The sequence below is a fragment of the Hylaeus anthracinus genome, unplaced genomic scaffold, assembly GCF_026225885.1.
Source record: "Hylaeus anthracinus isolate JK02 unplaced genomic scaffold, UHH_iyHylAnth1.0_haploid 12001, whole genome shotgun sequence".
Lineage (NCBI taxonomy): Eukaryota > Metazoa > Arthropoda > Insecta > Hymenoptera > Colletidae > Hylaeus > Hylaeus anthracinus.
Genome location: NW_026534348.1, coordinates 1,770,940 through 1,798,734, shown reverse-complemented (window position 1 = coordinate 1,798,734; position 27,795 = coordinate 1,770,940). Strand labels below are relative to the sequence as shown.

The window sequence follows — 27,795 nt, the reverse complement described above, 5'->3', positions numbered from 1 at the left end:
AGTATAAATTTCATTTTGGTGAAATGCAATTCTCTGACAATGTTTTTGTTATATAATGTTTTATATGAAATAAATGCTTAAACACTAATATTGACCAAAAAGAGTGTGAAGCAGTTGCTTGTTTATTACTGTTGATGATGATTTCCTTCTTGATCTTAGTCCTTACTTAAACGCAAAAAGTAGCAAATGCTATTTGCTAGACCAGCGGTTCTCAAAATTTTCAATTCCTACAGCCCCTTTTATTTTGAAAATGTATGCACAGCTCCAAAAAGCTTTTTCTTTATATGGATTCTACTTAACTATATGTATTGTATTATAACTTACAACTTTGATAAAATTACAAATACTTAATTATCAATTCACTTAACATTATAAAAATAGTTTTAATTTTATAAAGATCCGTGGAGCTCTGTGGAACACACTTTGAGAAACGCTGTGAATTATGCAGATAGATTATGTTTCACGTAATTAAAAGTAAGTGAATTTCTAAGCCAAGGCATTGCTTCCCACTAACTACATTTCTTTCAACTATTGAACTGTTCGGAGACTTAATGTTAACATGAATCAATCATAATCAAATTACTAACAAACTGTTTTTCTTTTCTTTCTTTTTAACATTGGTTGCCCATGGCCTATAGGCTTGGAGTGCTAACAATGGAATCCACTCGCCCCGTGCTAACACCTGGACTCTGGAACAACATCCGCGTTCGATCGATTCACCAACCAGATGACCACCTTCGTCGTTCGCATCACCAGCCCTGTTTGTCAAGTTTATCCATCCTGTATCCTCTCCGTGTTTTTCAAACTTCGTAATCTCAATTAAATTGATTGTTCGTTTCTTAGCATTCATGGCAATGTTATTGGCGTTTAGTACATTGGACAGATAATTATCTGACATTACGTGGAATCACAACATTATGTGTGCGAGAGAAAAAAATGTTTAAATTAAGTCAGATTCCAACGTAACATAATCATGGTAGAAGTTGAATGCTTCAAAATTTTTAATGTAAACGAATGATGATTTTAAAGGATCTCGTATTTTGAAGCAATTTATATATTAAAATTACTCTTTCTCTATTGTAGAATTAACAGAATGTCAATATAATTATAATTGACTTTCCTCTCAAATACTAGAATGTTTCTTTATAAGTACAGAATTATTAGATTCATATGTTTATTATACATATCTCGAAGAATCATTGATTTCTTATGAATGTATTCATACGATATGTTCTAATCATAATGAAGGTTTTGTGTGTTAACATTAGAATGTAAACAGTTTTGTGTGTTAACATTAGAATGTTAACTTATTTATTGTTAAAATGAAAGGTTTCGGTCTTTTTTTGGGGTTATACATTTTTATACAAAATGTTTCATAAGGTGTGATATAATCAGAAAATGACGCATTCGTAAGTGAAACATAAGATAATTTTAAATAGTTTTACACGACAGTGGTATATCCGTATTTAAATTATTAATAGCTAAAATTTGCTGCACACATTCATACAAATTTTTATACATGTACATATCTCAAATTTCTTAATGCACTTAACATACCACATTGAGACTCTAGAATGAGTTACATCAACTCTAATATTATATTTTCTGACAGATAGCCCTTCAATTTTTTTTTTTATTATTCTTAATGTATATTAATTATTCATTTAAATTGTATCATTTTTGTACATTAAGTGCCAACAAAAAAATTCCTTTATTTAACAATGTAGTTAAATGTTTAATATTTTTTGCCTACTGTTAATTGCTTATATTTGCTGGCCTCATTGTATTCATTGAAGTCCATTTTATAAAGACATTACAGAAGCACAGAATTTATCAGTATATTCGAAGATATTTTTTAATCATTTCGAATTTGTTTGAGTATTGATCTCCAGAAATGGAGTTAAGTGTTATAGATTAAAACAGTTATAAACCCATATTAGAAATTCCACATTTACAGGCACAAATTTATACGCTTTTCATCATTTTATAACTTAGTACATTTATGTTTCATTCTTATTCATTTCAAACGGCTGATTAAATGGTTTCAACGTCAATGTAAGTAGGCGCCAGAAATATGTTTATTCCATTATAATCAAAATAAGACAAACGTTTACCCGTGTGCGGATTAATAATTAAAAACGATTGTTTAAGTGGAATATACATTTGTGAAAAATAGTGTCATAGTCAAGAATAGCAGAGGTACTTATTTTGTTACGTTCATAACTAGGTTTGTATGTAACTAACAAGATTATTATTTTCAATCAAAGTTACTTTTTAATGTAATATATTTTCACCTGAAGAATCTCATTTCTCTGTCGTATCACACCTCCCATAAAGCCGATATATAGAGTAGTGGGTCGGCAACCTATGACCTGCAGATTAGCCAATGATACTCATAAAGTCAAAACAATTGAATCATCAATTGTTTACCAAGCCAGAATAGTCAAAAATGAAATGTCTTAATAATTTGGAATCGTCTTATTGCAGTACAGTAAAATGATTGTGTTCATTTAAAAGTTACAAATATAAAGTCAAATATTTTAAAACCAAGCGACCACACACATCATTTACTAATATTTTTAATTGAGTTGTTTAATTTCTTTAACAGTCTTAACTTGTATAAGTAATTTCACTTAATTAAGGTATTGACAAATAATACTAATCCGCGAACTTTAGGAAAGAATTATTGTTTATCAAACCTGACCCAAGATCGAGAAAGGTTGCCGACCACTGTTATAGAAAAACCTTAAGATCATACAACACAATGACTATAAATTTTTATATTTAAAGTTGCTCATCACAGACTGTAAAACCAATTTTTCTCTGTGATGGTCAAATTAATTATATAGTACTTATATTGTTAACAGAACAATAGAATGAAGAGGAGAAGTGAGTAAAAATTAGAAAAGAAATTTAAATAATACAATGTATTTTGTATAATTAAGAAAATACCATGTTCACTTGTAATAAGTGTAACATAAAATCAAAATTTGTTTCCATTTCGACATTTTTTTACATGAAAATAAAATTAACGCTAAGTTTAGTCAACTCATGAAGAAAGGACAATTCTTCAAATACTTTTCATTGCAACTTGCAACTGTTTAACATTAAGTGAAAGAAACAGTAAAGTTTTATAACAATGATTGAATATTAATAGTTTGCAATATTAAAATACGTTGAAACATAACGTAATATAAAGATATGAACTGTTAGATATAAAATATAATTATAAGCTATATCAGAACAAATTCGAGGAGTATGTAATTTTAAAGAAATACATACTAAAAATGAGTATTGCATGAATTTCTGTAAATTTACAGTACTCGTAAATTTGTCGTTAACAATGAAACGAATAGTAAAAGAATCAAAATAATCAAATGTAACTAGGAATTACAATTATTTAATTTCTTCTTAAATATATTAATTTGTTACGTGTCTTGAAAGAATCTCCAATTTTTTTTAGCAAAGAGATGTTATACTGTGTTTTAATATACTGTAATCTGAAAATGTTGTTATATAATATTATGGTGCAATTTACTTGTAAAGTAATCAACTTCACTCGTTTATTAAATATTTTCACCCTTACAAAATTTAGATAAACTTATAAGAAAATATCTTTTTGTGAAAAGTGTAAGGTAGAAAGGTTTATTAACAAAATAGTACTAAAAATTATATCGTTATAAACAACGAGCACGTTGATTAGAGTAAATCTATTTTTACTTGTTTCTGTTGTAAAATCACTACTCATAATATTATTTACTATATTACATACGAAATATGTCTACATGGATGAGAATGATTATGTTAGATTGATTTATTTATCAATGAATATAACATTATATAGATATAAAAAGAATGTTTTGTTGATTCATTAAATTTGCCATGTGTAGATGTAATAATAAGAACTTTTTACCATGTTCATTTGTGTATATTTAATAATCTGTGTGACTTACTTACATTTTCAACAGACACTTCTACCTTTTTTATTATTTAAGGGCAGGTAATTATTATTTTATGTACATAGATCGTATTTGATGACATAATTATATTAAAATTTATTTGAAATCTACTTAAATATACATTTTAAAATAACATTCAACATATTTCAACATTTTAAAAATACAGAGACGTAGATAAATGAAATAAATATTAAATAATGTGTAGAAATAAGGGAAATCAAAAAATGAAGTTAATGTTGTTTATTTAGTGTAACAATAATACAAGAGTTCTTTTATATATCCCAGGTGACTTATAAAAGCATATGTTTCGTGTGTGTGCGTGTATGTATCTATATAAAATTTGGCGTGTGGTGTGAGTATAGATATAGTACATTTATTACAATTAAATTATACATACTATTCAGTTTTGTATAGATTTGCCAGTTTGATAAATGTGAAAAAATTACAATATCAGATTTTTAACGTAAAACGTATATATGCTTTACAGTTGAATGAAAGACTGTCTCTTTTAATAACGAATTGTTGAAGAAATACTGTTTTAAGTAGTGTTGATATATTAATAGTGCATGTCTTGGTTGATTAAATTATAATTATATAACAAATGCTTAATAATACTTTTTTCCAATGTTAATAAATTTGCGATCGCCTCGATCACTATTGACCAACATCAAAATTTCTTTTTGTAGCTCATTGGTCATCAGTGATTGACGTCATTGATTTGAAGTAAAATTTTGTATAACAAATTATCACTTATATTTGTAGAAATATGACCAATATTAAAACATCATAAGACAACAATAATTCATAACAAAGTAATAGTACGAATTATGAAACGCACTTATAAACACTAATAAACATACTTTCCCATAATCTAATATTGTAATCAAGTTATACAATCTATTTATGTTCTGAATTAACAGAATAAATTGCGATAGAGTTGGATAACTGAATAAAATACTCCCGATAAAGAATATGTTAAAGAACTTTACATTTATACAACAAATGCGGTTTTTCGAATTAAAAATACAGTGATAACTTGTTCACTTTGTGAACCTGATTCAGTGCAATTTTTTATGAGTATAATGGATAGATGTATATTTTTCTAATATCTTGAAATATATCATTATTACAAAATATTGTCTGTTTCCATATAATATTGGATTCAATATGTTTAATATATACCTTTAAATTAAGCAAAATTATCTGTACTTTTTGACTTTTCCTTTATATTAATACATTGGTTGCGTGTGCCTGCCAATAGGTCACTCCCTTTTTTATAAGAATTTACGAAATGTAACTCCACTTAGCTTCTATTGACATATTTTTGCTGTAAAGTAATTTGTAATCAACTGAAAATATTGATATTACCAACAGCTTTCCAGTTTGTGCATTCAATCAAAATGTTCTGCCAGTCAACCTGTTATAGCATATTTTACCCTATAGACCCTTATCAACAGATTCCTCTGCCTTGTCGACACAGTACTCTACCTTAACACCCTTACCAGCAGAATACTCTACCTTAACACCCTTACCAGCAGAATACTCTACCTTGTCGACACAGGCCCACTCAATCATTTTGCTGATCGCTATAGTTACTTCTATACATGATTGAAGTAAGAAAACAATTTTTTGTTACATCTACGTACATATACGAACCAATATGTTCGCTTTCAAAGGTGTATATATTCCCAAAGAGAAATACGGAAAATATGTTTTAACCTTTAGAAGAACGTTTAGCGAATGAAGACAGAAGAATCAAATTATGCGTATTAGGTGATTTGTACACTAATCATTGACTGACGTTAAATTTTTTAAATAAATAAAAATATCGAAAAAATGTGGCGCCATTTTTTGGCAGACTGTCCTAGTTTGTCGGGAAATAATTGACATATCATCCGCTAGATGGCAGTAGTTCGGTGTAGGCAGCATCATTCCCCATATTATCAACGAGTTCAGGATTATATAAAATCGCCGGTCAATTTGATAAATGTTCCATAATTTATCACATTTACCAACTTTAGTGTAGATTATGCATAAACACCGCATGTATTACATTCACCGTAACATATACATTATACAAATATCGTATATTTTATATTTCAATCCAAATCTAATGTTTATTCAAAGATCGCGCTGTTAATCCCGATATTGTGCAATCGTTAAGATTAGAATTACGTTTCTAACCTCATCTTATGTAAACACGTATTCAATTTTAAAGGAGGAATCACGTTTTATATAAGTATAAGTATATATTACAGTATAAGTTTCGGAATAACTGATTGTTGCGGTTATCCAGTTCAATTTGGGCGATTGTCTTAGATGTGAAAAAATATGACAAAGGGTATGTAAAGTAAAGAATAAAAATATTATTATCCCTCTCTTTAAATAATTGTCACACTACAAAACTGTGAACATGTTAAGTGTATCATAATGTGTTACCATTTATAACTAACAAGATTTCTATATATTTAAACAAATTAATTGTTATGTTATCATATCGGGAAAAATTAAAAAATAGTATTGTAATTGCAATTTAAATTTATTTTGGCAAATCATGTATAATGTTTATTACAAAATAATTTAATTTACAATATATAGAGTCAGCATAAAATATTTTTTTCCATATATTATCATCAAAGTTCTTTCATTAGTAATTGTAAAAAGAGTATATTGTTATATAAACAATATTTGTTTTAATATCATTCAATAAAACATGAATGTATAATGTTGTATACGTGTCAAAACACAAGTATAGGAATATTTTCATGGAATGTATTATCTTGCTTAAAAAATACTTTGTGCTTAACAGAAAAACAGACAGTAACTATAAATATTATCTTGATAGTTCTCATACTGTTATCAATTTGATCACTATCTACTTATGAAGGTAATAAGAATAGAGTAAGATATTTTAAATGGTAATTGGAACCTGTTGCACAATATGGATATACATGTTTTCAATTATTAAGCAGATCATCATTGAATACACAAATAAATATACAAAAAAATTGTATAACAAATTAATGATAAGACTATATTATATTTAGAGAAAATACATTAGTATATAAGTGAAGTAAACTACCTTACTTATATACCAATGTTCTTTTTCTAAGCATGATAGTATTATCATTAACTTTTTATGTATTTGATCATGACCTCGTTAAACGTTTATTGAAAGCGCTTGTATCCGTGTTACGCAACATGTTCTAACCAAAGATTGAATAATTGCCTGATTTACCATGAAAAATACCTTATTTTAATAATAACAAATATATCTTTCTCTTTTGTTAAATACGTTTAAAAATATACGTTTGTACACCACTCCTTAAAGAATGATAAATTGTAAACAGTATAGATACAATATTTTCACAATAGTTTAAATAAATATATAGTACTATTCAACATTTGTGCCAGTGTATCTGGTACACTTTTTGAAAATACTAATATGCAACACTATAAACAGTGGATGGTGAAACAATGTAACAAACAAAATGTGCAGATTTACTGGCACTTAAAAAATATGTACTATGCCTATAATTAGACACAATTATCAAGATTATATTAGCAAATATTGTAGAAATATTCAAATAAATGTTATTAATGTATTAGACTGTTTAATATTTCGACGAACTGCCATTAGTATTAAGTTTTAACTTGATTTAATCTTAAATTTTTACTAATGTTTAACATAACTGTCCACGCTATCTGCTCATTTTTTCTTCGAACGTATAAATACTTAAAATGAATACTTCATAATTCCTACACATGAGTTACCAGAACTTCGAATTCTGCTAATATTATCTTGCTAATTGTGTCTATAATACGAAGTAATTATATAGCCATAACAATAGTTTAAAATCTTCACTTTGTTCATTATAGTTTTTAGTTGAAAGCATTCAAATACCTTGGTAGCCCAATATGTGTATGTGCGTGGGCACGCGTGCGTGTTTTAATTTATGTCCTAGGAAATTGGTTGAGGTTTACTATGAGCTTTTAGAAGGATACACTCCAAAATTAGATCTCAGTTGTTCCAAAAATACAAATGTTAGGATGGTGTGTGGGGCTAGTCTAATAAATGCAGGTACATAACCCTGAAATAAGATAGAGATTAATAGCTTCTTGAAATAACTATAATAAATAATTAATTAATCAACTTACTTTAAAAAATGCCAATGGACCAAGCTTAGCAGTGTAAACAAATAAATCCATTAGACCCTACAAAAGAAAAAAATTATTGGATGTAAAATGAATCATTTTTTATCACATTTATAGATACGGAAGTTACCTTGAATTCTCCAGGTTTAGCATTCATTGCACGTGTTTTCAAAACATCTAATGGTTGTGTTAGAGTTGTAGCTATAGCGCCCTTGGATTGTACAAGTATTATTAATAGAATCTGGTACATTTTGGAAGATTTCCTTTTAATATACTTACTGCGCATACGCTTGATAATACATGAGTAGCAGGATTATCTTTAAAGTGACCACTTTGTAGCAACATAATTTTAATTTGGTCATAAAAACTCAATTGTCCAATAGTCATTAATGCAGCTCTTAATGTTGCAGTAGAACATCCACTAAACAATTTAGTTACACCTTCTTGTTGAATTATGCATACTATTCCATCTAGAGCATGCTTGTAACTACAATAACATTCAATGTTAACTAACAAAAATAAAATAAAATTAATATAAATAAGTACTTTCTTACTTTCGTCTTAGTTCTGCTGGAAGTTTTATATCATTTTGCATGCGTACATTAATCACATCTCCTGGTGTACCAATAACACCACCAGCTGCTCCTGAGAGTCCAGCCAGTAGTAACTTTTGAGTAAATAGTAATGAATGTCCAGGTTTTTCAAATGTTTGTTTACCTACCTATATGGGTATAATGTATTCAAAATATATGTATAATAAAATACAAACTTCCTCAAATTTATTAATCATAAACTAAAAAGATTAGATGTACTTCGTATGCACCAAATCGCATTGTAGAGTATGTCAACTGACGAAGTAAAGAAGCACTAAGTCCATTGTATAAAGCTGTAATTCCTTGTTTTTGTATTATAGATGTTGTTAATCGTAGTACAGATATTTTCCCTTCTTGCTGAGTTTGTAAATGAACCTGTAAATTTATTTTCATTTATTAATACAAATTTGGATTAGTAACTCGAATATGTATAGTAGGATACAGTAACAAAAATACCTTTAACAAATCCAGAGGATGGGTAACACAAGCAGCACCTGCAGACGAAAGGCCCCCAAAATACCAACGTGACAATTTTTTTGTTTCATCTGCCATTTTTTCCATGTGTTATGTCTTCATAGGAGAAATTAAGGGTAGCATGCTTAAGTAGCTACAAGTCAAATTTATATTTTAAATATACAAATCATATAAAATGCAATATATTTAATGAACTTACTTTTTCTTATATGGCTAAGATAGTAGTGTAAATATAAACAAAATATATACAAAATATGTTAAAAACATGAATAAAAGATAAGACTTGGGGATTTCTTAAATGAAGCAATTGAAATTAAAAGTAGACAATAAAATCTAGAATTATCTTAAACGCAATACATTATTTTAATTAATTAATTATTTATTTATTAACAAAAATGTTCAAACTTGTTAAATTCTTGGGACTTATATTCTTCTCTTTAATAAATCCAATAGATAATTTTCTGGCATACTTATCAAAACTAAAGATATAAGTAACAGATATAATTATTGCGTACATAGATATATACAAGTGACCCCTTCATGATTTACAATGTTAAGCATTAACTATATTTTTCTTTTTTTTTTTTAGTGGTCGGATAAGATCTATCTATCGCTTATATACGCGACATGTATACAATTTTATGTAATTATATCGATTCCAAAGAATTGCCAATTAAGGAGACTACCATGTTTACCATGTAATACATATTTAATTAAAGGAATGATTCATTTTTTATTCAAACGAGACAAGGGTTAAGTTAGAATAAAAGCACGTTACAATTTTTAGTTTTACAATTAATAGTAAGTAAAAAACATCATTCGTAAACGTAACAAAATAAATGGCACGGAGATAGAGATATATTAGGAAAATCAAAACTTACTGTATGTCGTGGTGCCGATCGGATTTTTAGATCATTGTTGGTTTTTAAGCATGCCAGTAAAAAAACTGAACTTCGTCTGATGAAATTCATCACATTACTGACCCTAGAAACTCGACGAACGCGCACGCATCAGCTGATAGCCACGTGTAATACCACCTCTTTCTATCAAGGCTAAAACTATATTTTTATAGTTGGATTCGAAATTGATTGCATTTAGCTCATATTTTTTTCGTGAAATAGCGATAATATGCAAGGTCACTCGAAAACTATAAGGAACACATTTCATCGTTTTTCGACGAAATTTTACTGTATCAATGAAATATTTTAAAACGAAAAAGAAAATTTCCAAAATTGTATCTCATTCAAATTATGCAACATAATTATATATATATTTACACATTTTCCCTGTTAAAATCTTGCGCACTAACAATTTCCTATTTCTGTTTACACTAAAAGAAATTATAAATAATATCACTTTATGTCATTATACTGTGGATTGTACCCTCCTACTTTCTAAAAATATTTTAACCAAAGTGCTTACATTATTTGATTACTTAAATTGTATTAACTTTATTAAACATTTTAAATTTATCTTTTAGCTGTGGTTTAGCTTCGAATTACTATATAACTTTTTCAAATTTTTTCAATGTGTAAAAAAAAGAACAATTCCCAAGCAATAATAGTTCGACATTTTATTCAAATAATAGTTAGATATTACAATTCAATTACCAATTGAATAATATAAATAATAATACCCAAACGAAATTATTTGTCGATGATTCAGTATTATGTAATATTACATTTTTTGTTAGGGTGGTTATGTAATTAGAGCAACATTGCTCTAATTACTATGTAAAGTAGCGGTAAATGGTGGGGTTCTTTATCCCACTCTACTTGTCCCTTCTATTTTTTAATGGGGCGTGTGATAACGTAATGCGATATCAACCCACTGTTTCTATACTGTTGTAACGGAAATAGAGTGGGGGAAGTTGGACATTGGACAGTATTGTTGTAAACATTGATTTTTACGAAAACTGACATAAATATTACATAATATAAGGGAAGCTGTATAATATACGCACTATTTTAATACTCTTTATCGATTGTAATTTTTAAAAATTTCGAGTCATATTTAATTTTTTATGTACAATATAATTGCATATGCACAATATGATTTGTATATGTATGATATATTGGTATTTCTCTGTTACTTTTAATATTGCCCGGAGAATTAAAGCATCCTTTTAATAGTTTTTGACAATTGAAAAACAAAACAAATTAACGCGATAAAGTGTAACATACATTTGTTTAAAAAAAAAAAAACAATTGAAGATGACCATGAAGTAGAAAAAATAAAAAAAGCAATAACACACATGACTTACATTCGAATACTTATGTATAATTTTAACGTAAACGTAATCGTTATTCAAAGGTCGCGCGGTTAATGCCGGTATTATACAATCAATAAGGTTAGAATGAAGTTTCTAACCTCATCTTGTATACCTGTATACACGTACCGAATTTTAAAGGAGGAATCACGTTTTATATATTAAAACACAAGTTTCGATAAAACTGATAGTTGCAGATATCCAGTTTAATTTGGTTACTTATGATAGATGTGAAAATATATAACAAAAGGTACGTAAACTAAAGAATAAAAGTCCTAATCTTTTTGTTTTTGAACAATGTATACTACACAAATTCTTTAAATAAAAACATTTATTTTCAATTGTGTACTTTCTTTCGTTTAGTGCAAATTGTTGATCGCACAATGGAGTCAGTATCCGATATGCTTGGTATCGACAAGGTAAATATGGGTGGAAAAATAATTTTAATCGAAGAACGTCACGACATCAATGCAAGCTTCTTATTAAATTCAATTATTTTTGATGCGTTGAAAAAGAATTATGGTATCTGTTTTGTACTTTTTCATAATACTTTTAACCATTATCATAATGTAAGTATGAAATTTGGCTATAACCTTACAATATTAAGAGAAGAAGGTAAGGTTAAAATTGTAGAGCCAATGAAAGTAATTGCAACCATTATGCAATGCATAGATGGAAATACAACAAATAAGTTAAATGTACCTGTTACCAAACCGTCATTTGATAACAAGGACAATATAATCCTCAATTTGCTTACTGTTATTAAAAATGCATATCTTGAAATGACAAAACATGATAATCCTGTAATTATTGTAATTGATGATTTAAGTCATCTATACAACTTAGGATTCAGTTTGAAAGACACCATGTATTATGTTAGATATTTAAGATCACTGGTTGAATTTAACAATGTATCTCAACTTTGCCTTGTAATTCATACATACGAACGCGAATTGCATAGTTGTATTCTCAATACATTTGTACATAGTCTGAAACATATGGCACACTTATTTGTTATGGTTGAACCTTTTGAAACAGGATATTCAAGTGACGCGTCTGGAAAAATAACGGTGAATTGGAGAATAGATAATATCAGAAGAAAATATAATTGGTCAGAGATAGTAAGGTACATTTACAAATTATCAGATCGTCAAGTAAAAATTTATACACCTGGTACATTAGCCATGTTGGTATAGAATAAAGTTTCTAAAATTTATTTACAATTATATCATTATGTACATTTATACATATGTGTTCGTGCGTGCGTGTATATTATATGCATTTACATATAAAAATTCAAATAAAATATTTTTTCAATTATGCACAAAAAATGGTTATTTTTTCACACTTTCATGTTATATACATTGCATGAGTTTTATTACTTTTCTAATCGGTAGATTATAATACTGTCGTTTTATCTCTACCTTCAAAGTTTTATGAACAGTTTAATGAACATTTATCTGTCATTGTTTAGTTATTATAGTAATCTTAACAACATGCAAGTTGTTAAAGTCATGTTTTTTTTTCAACGTGAATATTTACATATATATGATAACCCGCATTTTGTATAAAATTCTAAACATAAACGTTTTTAAACGTCGTAGTCGATAGTAAAATTTTCTAATGATGAAAATGTGTTTGAACCAGATAGTATTTTCCCTCTTTCAAAGGCGCATGCGTACTCGGGCGTGAGACCCGATAAACGCAGAGTTTCGTCTCTGTAAGGTTACCAGTTTGTGGCACGAGGCACGACGGCGTACACATATGTTGTGTGCGATGCGCGCGTCCTTCAAGGAGAAGGAGAAGGTCTCTTGCTAGTTAATTTCCCCGAAAATTGCACGAACCGGTATGAACTTTTGGCAGAGGTTGTACAAAAGAACGCCATTGGTGAGTAAAAATAGTTTAAATAATAACGAACAGGTTATGTATCAAAAAGCATAGCTCGGCGGTATGTGCAATACAATGTATATACAAATTCATGTGTGTAACAAATCAGTGCCATTTTTTCATTAATATCTACTAATAAAATACCATAAAGGAGTTTGAGCATACGTATGATTTTTTTGAAATTTGTAAACAACGAGAAAAACACATGAAAATGTATTTGCTTTCATGATAAAGAATTACGTCAATACGAATAAGGTCAGGTAAAGATTATTGGCAATCGTCCTGCTAGAAGTAAGAAATGTACTCTTGAATTCATCAAAATATAAGTGGCAGGAATATGCTTGTTATATTAAACCTATGTTTTTAGAACATAACCATAGTTTCGTAACATTAAGTTTTGACGTGAATGATCGAAATATTTATAAAATGTAGTTTGATTAAATTTATTCGTGAGGATAATTTCGTAGTGAATATTTATACATAATATTTATATTATTATAATAAGTATATAATGTATAATAGTTATGCTATAAATGTATAATGTGTTCCACGACAATTTTATATATCCTTTCAGGCTAACTACTTTATATATACTTAACTATTGATATTTAATAAATTTACACTTCGTGAGGTACTCGATTTTCAAAATATAAAAAATTTGAATTTTCCAACAACAAATAAAAATTATTGAAATGGGAGCTGGTCAAAGTGCTCGTAAGCTTACAATTGATAACGATGAAGAAATAGATGTTATTAAGGTATCGAATGCAGTTGTACAACGATTGACTCAAAGAGCCAAAGAAACAAGTTCTGGTTCAGAAACAAAACGTGATGAAGTAAGACCTACTACTTATACACAATCAACAGTTGTATCTTCAAAGCCATCTGAAAGCAGCAATGTACCATTGACTTCTGGATATCCTGTATATCATTATCCACAATTAACATTATCTGCTCTTGAAATACAGCAACAGAAAGAACACGAACTTCATAGTCAAGATCAATATTGGCAAAATCGTTTAAAAAATTTGGAAAAGAATCACTTAAAAATTAATAATATTATGGATCAAGAATATAAAAAGGCTACTGAAGAATTATATGTAAATGGTATGCATAAAATTAATGGCATACTCTTATAAAGATAATATTGTTTGCATTTGTTTTATACTTACAATTATTTCTAATGATTTTTATTTTTAATAACCTTGTTCTGTATTACAAAGTAATATAAGTTATATACATTAGTTCTCTTGATACTGTGTTTACAGATCAAAAGAATGTGAATGTTCAAGATGCCATACAACCATGTTTAGAGAATACTACAAAAGTACTCAAGTGTTACCAAGAGTATCCTAAAGAAATTCTGATGTGCTCTAATCTAGTCAAAGAATTTTCTAATTGCGTGGATCAACGTCGTGCCCGTGTAATTGCAGCACGCTCTTAATATTTTTCAATATAGTAGTTAAAATTATTATGAAAGTTAAAGTTATTTAATAACAAAATTGTTAGTCATCGACAATAAATTATGTAATATTTTAAAAGGCGAGTACTTATTTTGTTATGTTCATATTACTAACACAAATTATTTCTATTAGAAAAAAATCGTAATGAATCAAAAGGGTTAAGGTCATCTGTGGGGATTTATTTTGAAGAAACGAATAACACTACACAGTGGCATTTTTCGTAAATTTATTAACATTTTACCTAAATGCATAAATTTTGACATAAGCTGTTATTAATATTTTACAAGTTATTAACGTTCGTGTATGTCATGTTCTAACATTTTAGAGTCAACAACAGCACTATGTCGGCCTTTTTTTGTCCTCTGAAATAAAAAATTCCAAGCTTATTTTAATCCCAATGAACGTGGTTACCATCACTTCTAGAATAAACAACATACAAAAATGTTAACAAAATAACGGCCTTGAAAATGTGACGTTCGGAATTTTACATCAGTTGCACAACTTCTGTGTGCTATACAAAATATTTCTCATACTGATTCAAACCCTTTGTTAGTCTTGGATGGTAAGGATGGTTTATAAGATTAATTAAGTTAGATAAGTTCGACCAAACAAATTATAAATATTCTATATAAAAGAATCATTACTACCTAAACCAGTGCTGTCCAGCATATGCTCCATAGAGCTTTTGGACGTTTTCTTTCTTTAGTATGTGTGCCTGATTCATACAAATGCGTTGACGTGACGTCAAAAGGGACAAAGGTACGTAAAGGATTACACTCGTAGACAGCATTGATTTAATTAGTATTTTATTTAATCTGCAAGATTTACCTCCACTATTCCAGTTGAAATCGCATATCCTACCATTGCTAAAGTAGCAAAAATTCCAGCAAGAAATTGATTCCACCTTTTATTAGGAACATCATTTTCTGAATCACTCTTCATTTTTTGTGAATTCTCCTCAGCCTTACGTTGTTCATAATTGTGATATTCGTATTCAAAGTATCGTTGTGATATTCGCGATACATATTTGACTAAATTTGTGCAGGCTTTTAGATGATTTTGTAATGCTGGATTTGGCAAAGGAACTTTAAGTAGCAATGCCAAATAGGAATATATGATGGCATCGAGTATAGTAGGTTTTTCACCAAAAAAGTATTCTAAATCTCCAAGTCTTGTAGATAACAATGTCAAACACTTTTGTGCTTCCGAATATACCTGAACATGTACATAAATGATCATTAGTAAATATTACCTAACAATTATGTTTGAAAAACAAATATTAGCAGTTGTTACCTGATTTTCTATGGCATCCACACTGTCTTCATTAGGATATAAAGTGTCAAACATTTCTCGAGTTTGTCGTTCAAACTTTCCTGGATAATAGAAATTTAATGGAAATGGCAGTGCTTTGCAATACCAGGGCCTTATCAATTCATCTAAATTTTTTTTATCTAACCACCTAAAAATATAAATATTTCGTATTAGCTACTTTATTTTGCATCACTTTTGAAATGAAATTAAAAAATATACGTACCAAATAAATTTTATAGCAGGAAGTAGTTTCTCTTTTAACATTACATCATAAGCAACAACTATTGCACATTCTTTTTCAGTTAATTCAGATTCTGTGTTATAATTTTTTTCTCTAAAATATTGTACTATTTCTTTAACTGTATCAAAAGTGCCACTACTACTTTTCAATACAGGTAATCGACCATTAAGTGCATTAAATGGATTGCCAGAAGTATTTACTTTTAAAGATATACCATTAAATTTAGCATAGACCTGAAATTATTAACATCATAAATTGCAAGATATTGTAAAATTTCAAGTTTTTCCATGAATATGTATAAAAACATTTTTATTATGGAACATGAGTTAAGATTTTTGCTTTATTATTTAGTTCATTTATATAAAAAGTAACTAAAATAAAGTTTGGTCGTGATAAAAATATGAACAAAAAGAAATTTTGTTATTGAAAACTATCGTGTGTGGAATGTATAAATACATTTCATTCGTTAATTTTGTTTTCATGGCATTGATTGGTTAGGAAAGAAAGCATGCACCGCGAATAGGTATCATAACCTCTATTTAAAATACATACCAAAATTTGTAAACATTCTACATCAATTGATGGTAGACCCCAATCACCTTTCCATACACTTAATTCAAGTACTTCCATATCATAAAAGTTTAAAAAATTGATCACTTTTATGATTTATAAATTGTATAGAAAATCACAGAGCACTATTTTCACTCCATAACATGTATGTACAGAGTTTAATTCACTTTTCAATCGGATATAAGATTTACAATAATTTAAAAGATAATCAATCTGAAATTTTCTATGTTAACTAATGTTTACGTTTGAGCAATATGCGAGAACCTTAAAAAACAATTTTCATTTTATATTAATTAGATTTCGTATAGATTAGCCAAACATATAGGCATGTATATATATATATATGTATGTACATACAGAATAGATAGTGTTAATGAAAAATTTAACATGATATGCCGTCAAAAAAAAAATTGAATTTATACTTCATTTGGTAAAAATGAAAAGTTGGGTAAACAAAACCACATGGCTTTTTGACAGTGCCGGATAGGCCGGAATTGCAGGGCGCTGAGTCTTGAATAAATGTTTCCAATGGAAGTTACACACAAGCTACAACTTATTAGAGTAGGACAAATTTTATTTTGGACAAGGAATAAGAATTAATAAATAACATCGAAAAATTTATTTTAAAGTAACGAATAAATTTTTATTTTTTATTGTCCTCCATGAAGGAACCATGGGGGTGCACATGTGATTTGTTCCTGATGGTTCTGGCTGTACCACGCAGCGCCACGTTCGTGGGAACGGATAATAAATTTAAATTTTAGGAAATTTAAATTATTTTATTAATATTTTATTATGTTGAAATACATTTATTAATGATTCCTTAATTAAATCGCTAATCGTAGAACTTGAATTATTTCAAGATTAAATTATTCGAATAATAGAGTGCAATATATAAATATTTTCTGAAACAATAGAAATAATGAAATAGCTATCTCCGAGAAGAGACTGACATAATTCAAAAGTTATAGAGTAAACAAAAAATTACGTATGTGGCTCCTTATTTTGGCTATTAGTGATCATTTATGATATATGTATATATAGTATATACATTTGATTTCACGCGTCTGGATTTTAAAAGGAAAAAGGTTTAACACTCTAAAAGAATTTCTTCTCTTTGAATTGTGTCAATCTTATTACAAATGAGAGATGGAATTTAATGTTGAATTAAATAACATATAAAAAAAAAAAAAAACGCACCGAGTAAATCATTCTGATAACTCTCAGATAGAGTTGGTCTCGAAATTTGTATAATTAAACACTTGTCTCGATATTTTACTAATTTAACACTTATTATTAAACTGGGTACTTATACTATCTCTGCAAAAGTAACTTTGTGTTTGGCTTTTCTTGAATCTTCTATTAGTTCTATTTAAATTATGTTCATTTTAAGGCACAATGCTATATAAGTTTTATTGAAAGGTAGCTTCAATATTTCTCGGTTTTGTGACACTTAATGCAAATATTGTTATAAAAAGTTAGGTCAACATAACTATTGATAGAATATTGACAATATTAACATATAGAAATATTCCCGATATTTCAGTTCAGACAAACAGTTACATATGTAAGCTCTGTTGGTAACCCTCGACTTCATTGTACATTTTCCTCACAGCATCTTTCGTGCCATTCGTCAAATTATTCTGGATAGCTGGTGCAATTTTATTGTTATCTGGCACGATTTTATTAGTCAAATGTGCTACACCATTTTGCAACATGTGTGCAGCACCGTTTGCGATACCATTTTGCACACGAGCAACGCCATTCTTCTGTGCCTGTTTCGCTGTATTCTTTAATCCATTGGCAATTTGTACTGCTCCTGTGCAATAAACATTGAATTTTTAATTTCGTCGCACAAACGCTTGTTTTGTTAAAATTCCGAAGTTTTCGTTTTTTACATAAGGAAACTATTTACCTTGCAGACTAATTCCATTCATGTTCTTCGTAGCGTTTATCGCGTTCTCGATATTCGGATTATCGTCAAATGATTGTTTACTATTTCCGTTCGATATGACGGTTTGATATTTGTTATTAGAAACGAATTGGGTAGGGCTGGTGCCATTCTCTGTTTGCAACGTTAATAATTTAGAACTTCGTGGCTCTTCCCTTGCTGTACGTTGCGATTGAGTCATCAATTGGTAAACCGCGGCAGCAAATTCTTGTTGTACGCTTGGTACATCTGTGTCACCATCTATCTGTGTTCAAAAATGTTTTGTTTCATTTTTCATAGTTGTGACAATTAATGAAGTTCACTTTACTTTGGTTTCAGACATAATTTGGTTTTCGATTATAAATACTTACTATTGTTAAGCGATTTTCATTATCCAGTGCTTTCAACATGGGCAATGATACTTCACGGAAGAGTTCTAATCTTTTCTTAAATGCTGAGACATTATCGTCTAGTCTTCCTCTACCAAGTTGTAACTTGGAACAATCCAGTAGCACTAAAGGTGGCTCTTGACCAAACTGAGGTAGAAATAATTAATACTTTATACAATTATTCGTTCAGAGTACATATTAGGTCGTTCCGTAGGTTCGTGCCGAAGACTGTGTCGAAATTTAATAAAAAAAACCACAGAAATTTTCTAGTAACGGTATAATGACTATGTGAGAGAGGTGAGAGACTATTGCGAAACGAGACAGATTACCTTTTCTTGTGACACTTAAGAGTATGTTTCACATATTAATTTAAGAAACAGAAGTATAAATGGCACGAACTTTTAGGACGGCCTAATAAAAAAGCTTACACCATTATTGTTTAGTACTTTTGGAGAGTTTTAAAGTGTGCAGTTTGGGTCGCTTGTAAGACAATATTACAATTTATTTTATCCCACGTTACCTTAGTTTCAAATTCTTGGACTTGAGTTAATCCCCTTGGATAGCCATCTATTATTATGCCATCCGTGTCACGATTCAAAATGACCTGTTGCTCTACCGCTTGCATTACAATGTCCTGTGGGACCATTTCTCCAGACACGATAGCCTCCTTGACGATAGTGTTCGACGTTGCCATTGTTCTGAGTAGTCCACCTATGCTCACATGGACCCAACCTGGCATATTGCGAACAGCTTGAGTACATAAATTTTCTTTGTTGCTTCCTGGTCCACCTGAGCATTCAAAATCACAGTCCAAATACAAATATTTCGTGTACTTTTTTTTTCATACATTTCTAAACCTTACCTATAACCCATATAAACAGAGGTAATCCCTTTCTAGGCCTAACTGCAGTTTTTGTAGCCTTTACACCATTCGTAACAGATACTTGTGTTCTTTTTTCTGCATCCACAATTTTGTTGGATGGCGATTTCGAAACAGACTCCTTTCTCCTTTCAATTTCTACCTGCAATTCGTTTCGCAGGTGCTCGTAAATTATTGATTATGAAATCACTACGTCCCCTATCGTATATTTACGTTAATTGAAATATATTAAATATCGTTACTTTTATCTCGAAAATACGCGAACAATACCACTGTTTTAAAAAGTATAACGTACTTCTGTTTTTAAAGTTTGGGGAACATTCTTGTCTTGGACCTCGTTCGAGAGTCCGAGTATTTTAAAAACTGCCTCGCGAAAATCGATGTATACATCGTTTGGATTTCTTTCTCCGTTTACCTGCAATCGACAATAATGTTACAACTTATTATAATGGTAACATTCACTATTTTCAGGTACCGGGAGTCTCGAATTCGCGAAATGTATTTTCACGATTTTTTAACGGACTCGGCGTCGAAAAATAGATGAAAATACGAATCATCGCTATTTTATTTCAGAAACGTTTATCGATCTCCATCTGAATGACTTTCACTAAATCGGTAATATTTTATGCATACAATATCACTGTAACGAGACACTGTACAAGTATATATTTCTCTAGAAAAGCTTCGTCATAGGAGATGGGTGTGGTTCTCATAAGCGAACGACTTTATAAGCTATTATTTGACTGAGTAATCAAGGTTGCCAGCTATTCCACGAAGGAGCCGCCTTTTCAAGAATAGCTCGGAGGACGTAGAAAATGTTACGAGTTGCAGTACTTATTTTCCACGTACTTAATTTATTTTTTACAACGCGAACACAGATATTTACTTACCTCTAGCAACATCCCGCTTTGATCAAAGTATTCCGCGACAGGCATAACGTTTCTATAAAAATTGTAAAGTTCCATTCTCGCCAGCTCGATGACCACTTGTCCTAGCTGGGCACCGAAGTCAATTTGCCTTTCGAGGATCTCCTGTCTCCAGGACACGAGGATCACTCCATTTACAATTTTTATCTGAAAGTACGTCATTCGTAAACTAACGGTATCGTAACTGTTCAATATAGACCGTTTACGTCAGAATATATTTAAACACTTTTAACTTTCAACGTTGAAGTGATCAGATAACTTACTTTATCGGCGTATTCAACTACGTCACGCATATTACGTGGATATCCGCTGACGAGAAAGACTTTGGATCCTGGAGACATCTTGATTTCGAGCATGAGGACTTCCGCTACAGTCTTACTGCTAAGTTGCCCGAAATCTTGCATATCTGCCAGAGCGATTAATTACACGAAAGCAAAGAAATTAATACCGTTTTTGTTTATTTTTGGAGAATTGAAAATCTTTTGTATCGATGTCGAACGATACACAATATAATTTTCAATACAAATATTACCATTGCTTAACGTTTTTTTTTTTAAACGTATGAATAAGTAATAATTATTAATTACACGAAGTAACAACTTGTATTTTATTCTTTTTCCTTTGTTACTTCATTTACGCTCTACTTGCAGGGCAATGAATAATATTTTTCGTTTTCAGAAATAGGTCATACTACGTTCTAACCGAAAAGTCGATTAAAACATCATTCTGTATAGGTAATTGATGCTCATCATTTCTAAAGAAGTATACTTATTCTATTCACACTTTATCCGGCATAAGTATACCAGCGCGGAGAAATAAATCAATCATGGCCTTATATTCACTTAACAAATTTAATTTAGCAATTTATCAATTATTAACCCGAAGCATGTAATTTTTTATTTTATTCAAGCTGCTATAAATGTTTAAAAAAAAACCCTTATTTCATATTTTGCTTACCATTTCCGAGCGCGTACTGTTGAAGGAGATCCATCATGTTAATGTGTGTTATGCCCTTCTTTTCTTGGATCAAATTGTCGCAATGTGTCACCTTGCCGCTACCGGGACCACCTAACAAATATTTATACAAAATCATTAAATAAATGATTAAGAATTTAAATATAAAATAAACCTTTTGTCGTTTTATAAAATCTATTACTGCTACAAAGAAAGGAAATGGATTGGCAGTACCCTAAAAAATGTTCTATACCTAAAGTTTTCCATTGCTATGGAAAATTGCTAATTTTATGTTGAAATGATTTCCTTAAAATCGAACGGTATGGTACGAACCAAGGACAAATATGACGGGCACTTTTGGTACTTCGAATTTAATTGGACCGACGTTTTGTTGCGGAAAATACCCATTCGGAGGTGTTGCCAAGAGACCAGCCTCTCCTCTCCATTTTCCTGCACTTCGAGCATCAGTCTCTTCGAACACCTGCGATCCATTTTGTTGATCTGCGATCAGAAATGCGAAAATTCCGAGGGCTTTAATATCGTAAGAAATCGTTTCACGGATATCACATAATAGGAAATTGATTCAGAAGAAAGTGGTAATATAATAAGAATTGATTGTCATTGACGTAGACGTAAAGTACAGCCTTCGTTACATAGGGTGCTTCATCTGAACGTAACGCTCTAAATATCTATTTCGAGGATTGTAATATCGCAAGAAATTGTAACATGGATGGCGCATAACAGTAAACTTGGCTATAAGAAAATGGATATATAATACGAATTGATTTATTGATGTCAACGCGAGGCAAAGCTTTCATTATATACATTGTACTATCTAACATAAACGTTAAAAAATACTTCCTTTTACTGTTAACAATGCACAAAAATGGTTTAAGGAAATAGGTTTGTTTCGAACGTGTAAATATTGCCTCGTCCCAAAAGGGTGGTCCTTTTTTTAATGATTTTTATGTTGCGCACTCCTTAAATGCCTTGCAAGTACATAAACAAAAATTTCTGCAAAATTTGAGCGCTTAATATTAGCGCGTCCGAAACCTTCGAACCTCTTGTTCATTTTTATTCAAAGTATTCGTAAGTACATTAAATTCTTATAATATAGGAATAGATCTATTTAAAAAGAATGGCTGGTACCGTTAGGTGGAGAGGGTATTAAGTATTTTTATTATTATTTTGAAATATTTTTATACAGGAATCGATCTGTTTTACAGAATGTACGTTTTTATTACAATAATTCTATCAAAAAATGTTTACCATTCAGTGTTCTGTCTTCAAGGAAACAGGATGTTCGACCCGTTCTAATTGCGTGTCGCAATGTATATATGGGTATATGTGGGTGTAGTATTTTTATCGCCAATATTACCTTAATTTTGAGATCGTAGTTCTGTACAGAAAATTGGGCACAGCTACAAAGTATACAATTTCAAATAATAATAGACTTGTCCACGTGCAAATTGCATTTATCCCTTACAATTAATTAGAAACAAATCTTGGGACTGGACTTAATTTTAGTATGGCATTAGTATGACGAATGAATTATTTTTTTTTTTTTTTAAGTAAAAATTTAATCTCTTTTTGTTCTTGGTTTCAATAAAACGTTGACGACTTAATTAAATTTTTTACGGTACGTGAAAAGTCGACACACAATTTTAAAAAGTCACCAGACTTTGAAATTTGTTTATTTTCTTTTAATAGACAGGTACACAATTTAATACAGGGTAGCTAAGACGTATAAAATAAATAAGGGGATAATTGGTAAATAAATGGACTAAAGTTCTTCGTAAAATGTTCAAATTACTATTTCGACGTTTAGTTGAATATATTACACAATATTGACCTACAAGTTACAAGCTCTAACAATTTAAACTTTATTCAAACTTTTCCGCTGTCTTTCGACGCTACGTTCACTTACGTAATTATGGAACGAATTCCTAGAAAAATCGAAGTTTCGGTACTTGTGTGTCGTTATTGGAAGCAGAACTATAATTTAAAAATTAAAACTATAATTCGCCTAATGTATAGTCCAGACCTTGCTTTGTCAAAGGAAACACCCCCTCCGGTGTAAGAGATGACTCAACAATAACAACCACTCTAAACGTGGATACGCGTGTTTTGTTTGCACACACGTAACCAGTGTTCTAGAGATAAAATTGATTTCACAATAACGATAGAATGAATATTATTTTTTCTTTTCCGTGTGCTATAGTTCAATGCTGTAACTTCTACTAATCTATCGATATTTTAATCTTTCTCTCTCATCGTTACTATAACTTTGTCGATGAAAGGGTGGGTTGCTTTGATATCCAAGCACATGGTAGACCAGAGCAATTTGTTTTTTTAGATTAGGGTTGGGTTTCAAGAAATGGGGTACCCTCCGATCGAGCTGATTATCATAATCAGCCCTTGACCTGGCGATTACAATGGTGGTCATCTTGACCCTTAACTACCCCCCCCCCTCCCCCCGTCCACCCTCCCTCCAGGGGTCGGAAACTGAAATGGTTCAAAAAGTGTTTTTTTCGCGCCGATCGCGGCGAGTACGTCATTTTCAACTTTTTTTTTTGTTTACGTGCAGGAACAATCATCGATAGAAAGAAGATAGAAGAAGATTGAAATCCTCTCGCGAGCTGTAGACTCTTTTTAAACGAGTCGGTAGTTATTGGGTTGTCCGGAAAGTCCATGTCGATTTTTGGTAGGTGGTACAGGTCAGAATATATCGAAGGGGTTGAAAACAAATAACATGCATACATCCCTTAAAAGGTGGAAAGGTTGTGTAACAAAATACCAGCTATGTAATTCAATAAATATATAGTAAAATTCAAACGTGTTTTTGAATGTTTCTTAGAAATTGCCACGAACTTTCTGGACAACCTAATAATTGTTAAGTGTTAATTTCAGTAAATACTAACCAGTGTCCAGGCAGGTGCCCATAGTAGGTCGTTCGAAGGATGATGGGATTCCGTCACGGCCATTTACTCACATGCTTCCAGCCAACCGATTCACTTTCCCTGACACGTTCCTCCAAGTCTCCTCGAAGGCTCGCACAAGATGACTTCTTTCTCACATTAGAAGTCCTGTTCGCGGTACTTTCCTGTAGTAACTTTTCCAAATCGATTCTCAATTACCCCTCCGAATCGTTTCGAACTCACGAACTCGTCGTTTGCAGTTCTCGGACCGAGTCACACTTTCGCGTCGTTGAATCAGCTCGATCGACTTTGGTACTTAATTACGTGACCAACGAACGATTCCGTCGGTTCTTCGGCGTGAAAGTCAACAGCAACACCCGTCCGCGTGTAGTTGAACTACCGTACACCATGGAAGTTACGTGGTACACACTTTTTACATGCTTTTACTCGAATCGTTTATTCTGCTTCACATTTAACACTTTCAGCACTGAGACCGACGAGGACTTTTCAAGACAAGCGAAATAACAACTTCCGGTGAACGTGCAAAGAGTATCTATACAGAAGCGATTTCTCAAGTAATTTAATAAAAAGATATATATATATATATATATATCTTTTTATTAAATTTCAGTGATATTCATCGCACCATTTTACCCCAACTCAATCAAAGGACAAGTTTAGACTACTCTATATCCTAATCTCTTCCATATCGCCGTGCAATAGATTCCCATGAATTTCCAAGCAGATAGCCAAGTAATCAAAGTACAAGGATCGACAAAGTCTGCCCACGAAAATAATATCGAGTATCGTAGAAAAATCGATGGTGTATCCTTTCAAAAAAGAGCCGCGGTACACGTGATGAATTTCTGACTCGAAGATGACGCGAGCACAACAATTTCTATATCCTTTGTGCGATTTTCTATAACTTGCTTTCCCTTCGGCGGAAGTGAGACGTCGAGGTTGTTTTCTTGCGAGTCACCACGTTATATCGTGCACCGCGAACTTACATAATAAAAGATCCTTGATCCTTTTTCAAGGTGACTTTTGTTGCATCGACCGACTAGATCGCGACGGCGATTACTCGATGAAAATTTGAATGTACCAACGGAAACTTTGTACGGAAAACTTTCGAATCAGAACTCTTGTGGACAGAGGTTCACCTGCCGCGGCATGATAACGTTGTAATGGATTGATAGGAACGACTAGAGGTCGTGGCAAGAGTCACTCGTCACCATAGAGACGCCCATGCGCACATAATCTTTTCGTCGACTTTTCCGTGTCCATACATGTGTTTTACATGCATTCTAGTTAATGGTCACGTTTCCGAGCCATAATGTATGCAAATGTTCATGCGTGACACGAAGGTTCAATGTCAAGTTCCTCGTGACCAGACGATTAGCAAACGGGAAGGGTAAGTAGGGAGGATTAAGATTATACCTGCTTGGGGGAGTGAAATATTTAGGGTTTTTTTTTAAGAATGAATCGCGATGGAAGTAGACGTTCGGTAAAGTTTGTGCTTTAAGCATTGCATAGGGAGGTGTAGAGCATTACGAGCTGATTTCGTGGAAACTAACGAAGACGTCGACTTCATTTTTGCTATAGTTTAAGGATTATAGCTACGGCATTTAGTCGCTTTCCAATTGTATAAGAACAAATGTTAAACTTCATAAATATTTTCATGAGTATTTATCTGGCACTCAAAGAATCTTTTTATATTGAATTAAGTAGGTATTTGCGTATCCACTTTCTAACAGTTCAAAGTAGTATTATCCCGTATTATCATGCAACCCGCCAGTCGTTCTGTAATTTCAGTTGCCACTTATTAGGCGCGGGGAAGATGCCCCTTATAGGCAGCAACCGGAATTACAGACAAACTGCCCCTGACATACGGCAACCAGAATTACAGACAAACTGCCCCTGACATGCGGCAACCAGAATTACAGACAAACTGCCCCTGACATGCGGCAACCAGAATTACAGACAAACTGCCCCTGACATGCGGCAACCAGAATTACATACAAACTGGCGGATTGCATTAAATTTAATGATTCAAAACACCCATTTATCCTCATTTATATTTCAGTAATCTTATAATAATAATCTTATAATCTTATATAATTGCATAATTGTAATAATAAAAATATTTAGTCTTTAATGCCAAAGCTATTGAAACAATTCTTTTTAAAGTTACTTAATTACTAACTTATTTACTTAATTATTTCGCTGCGATTTTTCGCAATATCTATTAAAATAGAGAATTAACTGTATTGATGAATCAATTTGCTCGTCCTTCGTTTACTTTCAATAATATAGTAACATGTATAGAAGGTTAGCATTGACCATCAATAGTCTTACAGTGTTAAGTAGGTAGATTATTGCATGAGAGCCTTGTTCATTGTTTGATGTCGATAAGTGACGGAGGTGGTAGCTAAGCAACAAGTAGTTCCTGCAAAACATAGTACTTAGTATTGAATTGACTAGTCATATTAATCCTTTACTAAGTAAATTCTTCTGAAAATTTCCTTCTCTGTTAATTCTTTGAGCCGCGATTCAAGAGTAACAAATTAATTAAAAAAAATAATTTCGTGTAGTGTTACGTTTTCAAAATTGCCGCGCTTTACTCTGTTTCTTCAGTGCTTCTCTTTCTCCTATTATCTAATGGTTATTAAAGAGTGATGGAGTTATACGTCTGCAAAGATACGGCAATGCTTCTTTTAAGAAGCACGTGAGATAGTACTGTGCTTCGAAATAGCAGGGCCCTATTTAGAATATTTTTGCAAGAATTTCCACGGTGACAGTCAAGATCTAAGTTAATGAAGTAATTGAGTAATGTATTAATTATTTAGTATTTCTTAGTTTAAACATAATTTTATTCA

General features: G+C 31.0%; 6 protein-coding genes and 1 long non-coding RNA gene across 15 annotated transcripts in view; 3 read left to right on the top strand and 4 right to left on the bottom strand.

Moving 5' to 3' along the window:
- LOC128891026 (protein held out wings) overlaps window positions 1-777 on the top strand; it is a 34,561-nt gene extending 33,784 nt beyond the window's left edge. For both annotated transcript variants that reach the window (XR_008460737.1, XM_054150156.1), the window contains one exon: window positions 639-777. The gene's annotated coding sequence lies outside the window, so the exon portion shown is untranslated. The remainder of the gene's footprint in view (window positions 1-638) is intronic.
- Window positions 778-1,110: 333 nt separating this feature from the next.
- On the bottom strand, window positions 1,111-5,598 carry LOC128891028 (uncharacterized). The gene is made up of 3 exons (XR_008460738.1): window positions 5,508-5,598; window positions 1,278-5,477; window positions 1,111-1,233 (listed from the first exon to the last, which is right to left on the bottom strand). It is a non-coding gene; the product is annotated as an uncharacterized LOC128891028 (long non-coding RNA).
- Window positions 5,599-6,255: 657 nt separating this feature from the next.
- Window positions 6,256-12,770, top strand: LOC128891040 (elongator complex protein 6). Its single transcript, XM_054150191.1, has 3 exons — window positions 6,256-6,300; window positions 11,495-11,700; window positions 11,814-12,770. Exon 3 carries the CDS (start codon window positions 11,834-11,836, stop codon window positions 12,644-12,646), a length of 813 nt encoding a protein of 270 aa, XP_054006166.1. The 5' UTR covers window positions 6,256-6,300; window positions 11,495-11,700; window positions 11,814-11,833; the 3' UTR covers window positions 12,647-12,770.
- LOC128891039 (mitochondrial dicarboxylate carrier) lies at window positions 6,477-10,618 on the bottom strand. The gene is made up of 8 exons (XM_054150189.1): window positions 10,063-10,618; window positions 9,164-9,314; window positions 8,927-9,082; window positions 8,669-8,835; window positions 8,394-8,601; window positions 8,245-8,325; window positions 8,118-8,174; window positions 6,477-8,050 (listed from the first exon to the last, which is right to left on the bottom strand). The coding sequence occupies exons 2-8, from the start codon at window positions 9,266-9,268 to the stop codon at window positions 7,943-7,945; spliced, it is 882 nt and encodes a 293-aa protein (XP_054006164.1). The 5' UTR covers window positions 9,269-9,314; window positions 10,063-10,618; the 3' UTR covers window positions 6,477-7,942.
- Window positions 12,771-13,178: 408 nt separating the features above from the next.
- LOC128891041 (MICOS complex subunit MIC25-like) lies at window positions 13,179-14,878 on the top strand. Of its 4 annotated transcripts, none has more exons than XM_054150194.1 (3): window positions 13,179-13,337; window positions 13,912-14,444; window positions 14,606-14,878. In XM_054150194.1, the coding sequence occupies exons 2-3, from the start codon at window positions 14,030-14,032 to the stop codon at window positions 14,779-14,781; spliced, it is 591 nt and encodes a 196-aa protein (XP_054006169.1). In that variant the 5' UTR covers window positions 13,179-13,337; window positions 13,912-14,029; the 3' UTR covers window positions 14,782-14,878. The 4 variants fall into 4 exon arrangements, with proteins under 4 accessions (XP_054006169.1, XP_054006167.1, XP_054006170.1 ...); XM_054150192.1 differs by lacking the exon at window positions 13,179-13,337 and adding an exon at window positions 13,354-13,592; XM_054150195.1 differs by lacking the exon at window positions 13,179-13,337 and adding an exon at window positions 13,354-13,597.
- A 131-nt stretch (window positions 14,879-15,009) lies between these two features.
- LOC128891038 (metaxin-1) lies at window positions 15,010-17,416 on the bottom strand. 3 transcript variants are annotated; one of them, XM_054150187.1, is made up of 6 exons: window positions 17,280-17,416; window positions 16,905-17,186; window positions 16,335-16,585; window positions 16,094-16,259; window positions 15,629-16,015; window positions 15,010-15,162 (listed from the first exon to the last, which is right to left on the bottom strand). In XM_054150187.1, exons 2-6 carry the CDS (start codon window positions 16,980-16,982, stop codon window positions 15,091-15,093), a joined length of 954 nt encoding a protein of 317 aa, XP_054006162.1. In that variant the 5' UTR covers window positions 16,983-17,186; window positions 17,280-17,416; the 3' UTR covers window positions 15,010-15,090. The 3 variants fall into 3 exon arrangements, with proteins under 3 accessions (XP_054006162.1, XP_054006163.1, XP_054006161.1); XM_054150188.1 differs by having other exon boundaries at window positions 15,010-15,219; window positions 16,905-17,380; XM_054150186.1 differs by having other exon boundaries at window positions 16,905-17,376.
- A 601-nt stretch (window positions 17,417-18,017) lies between these two features.
- LOC128891035 (adenylate kinase isoenzyme 5) lies at window positions 18,018-26,303 on the bottom strand. Of its 3 annotated transcripts, XM_054150182.1 has the most exons (11): window positions 24,923-26,303; window positions 22,335-22,502; window positions 22,005-22,115; window positions 21,311-21,453; window positions 21,012-21,194; window positions 20,417-20,536; window positions 20,104-20,263; window positions 19,762-20,030; window positions 19,224-19,388; window positions 18,838-19,117; window positions 18,018-18,741 (listed from the first exon to the last, which is right to left on the bottom strand). In XM_054150182.1, exons 1-11 carry the CDS (start codon window positions 24,942-24,944, stop codon window positions 18,482-18,484), a joined length of 1,881 nt encoding a protein of 626 aa, XP_054006157.1. In that variant the 5' UTR covers window positions 24,945-26,303; the 3' UTR covers window positions 18,018-18,481. The 3 variants fall into 3 exon arrangements, with proteins under 3 accessions (XP_054006157.1, XP_054006158.1, XP_054006159.1); XM_054150183.1 differs by lacking the exon at window positions 20,417-20,536; XM_054150184.1 differs by lacking the exon at window positions 24,923-26,303 and having other exon boundaries at window positions 22,204-22,476.
- Between the last annotated feature and the right edge of the window lie 1,492 nt (window positions 26,304-27,795).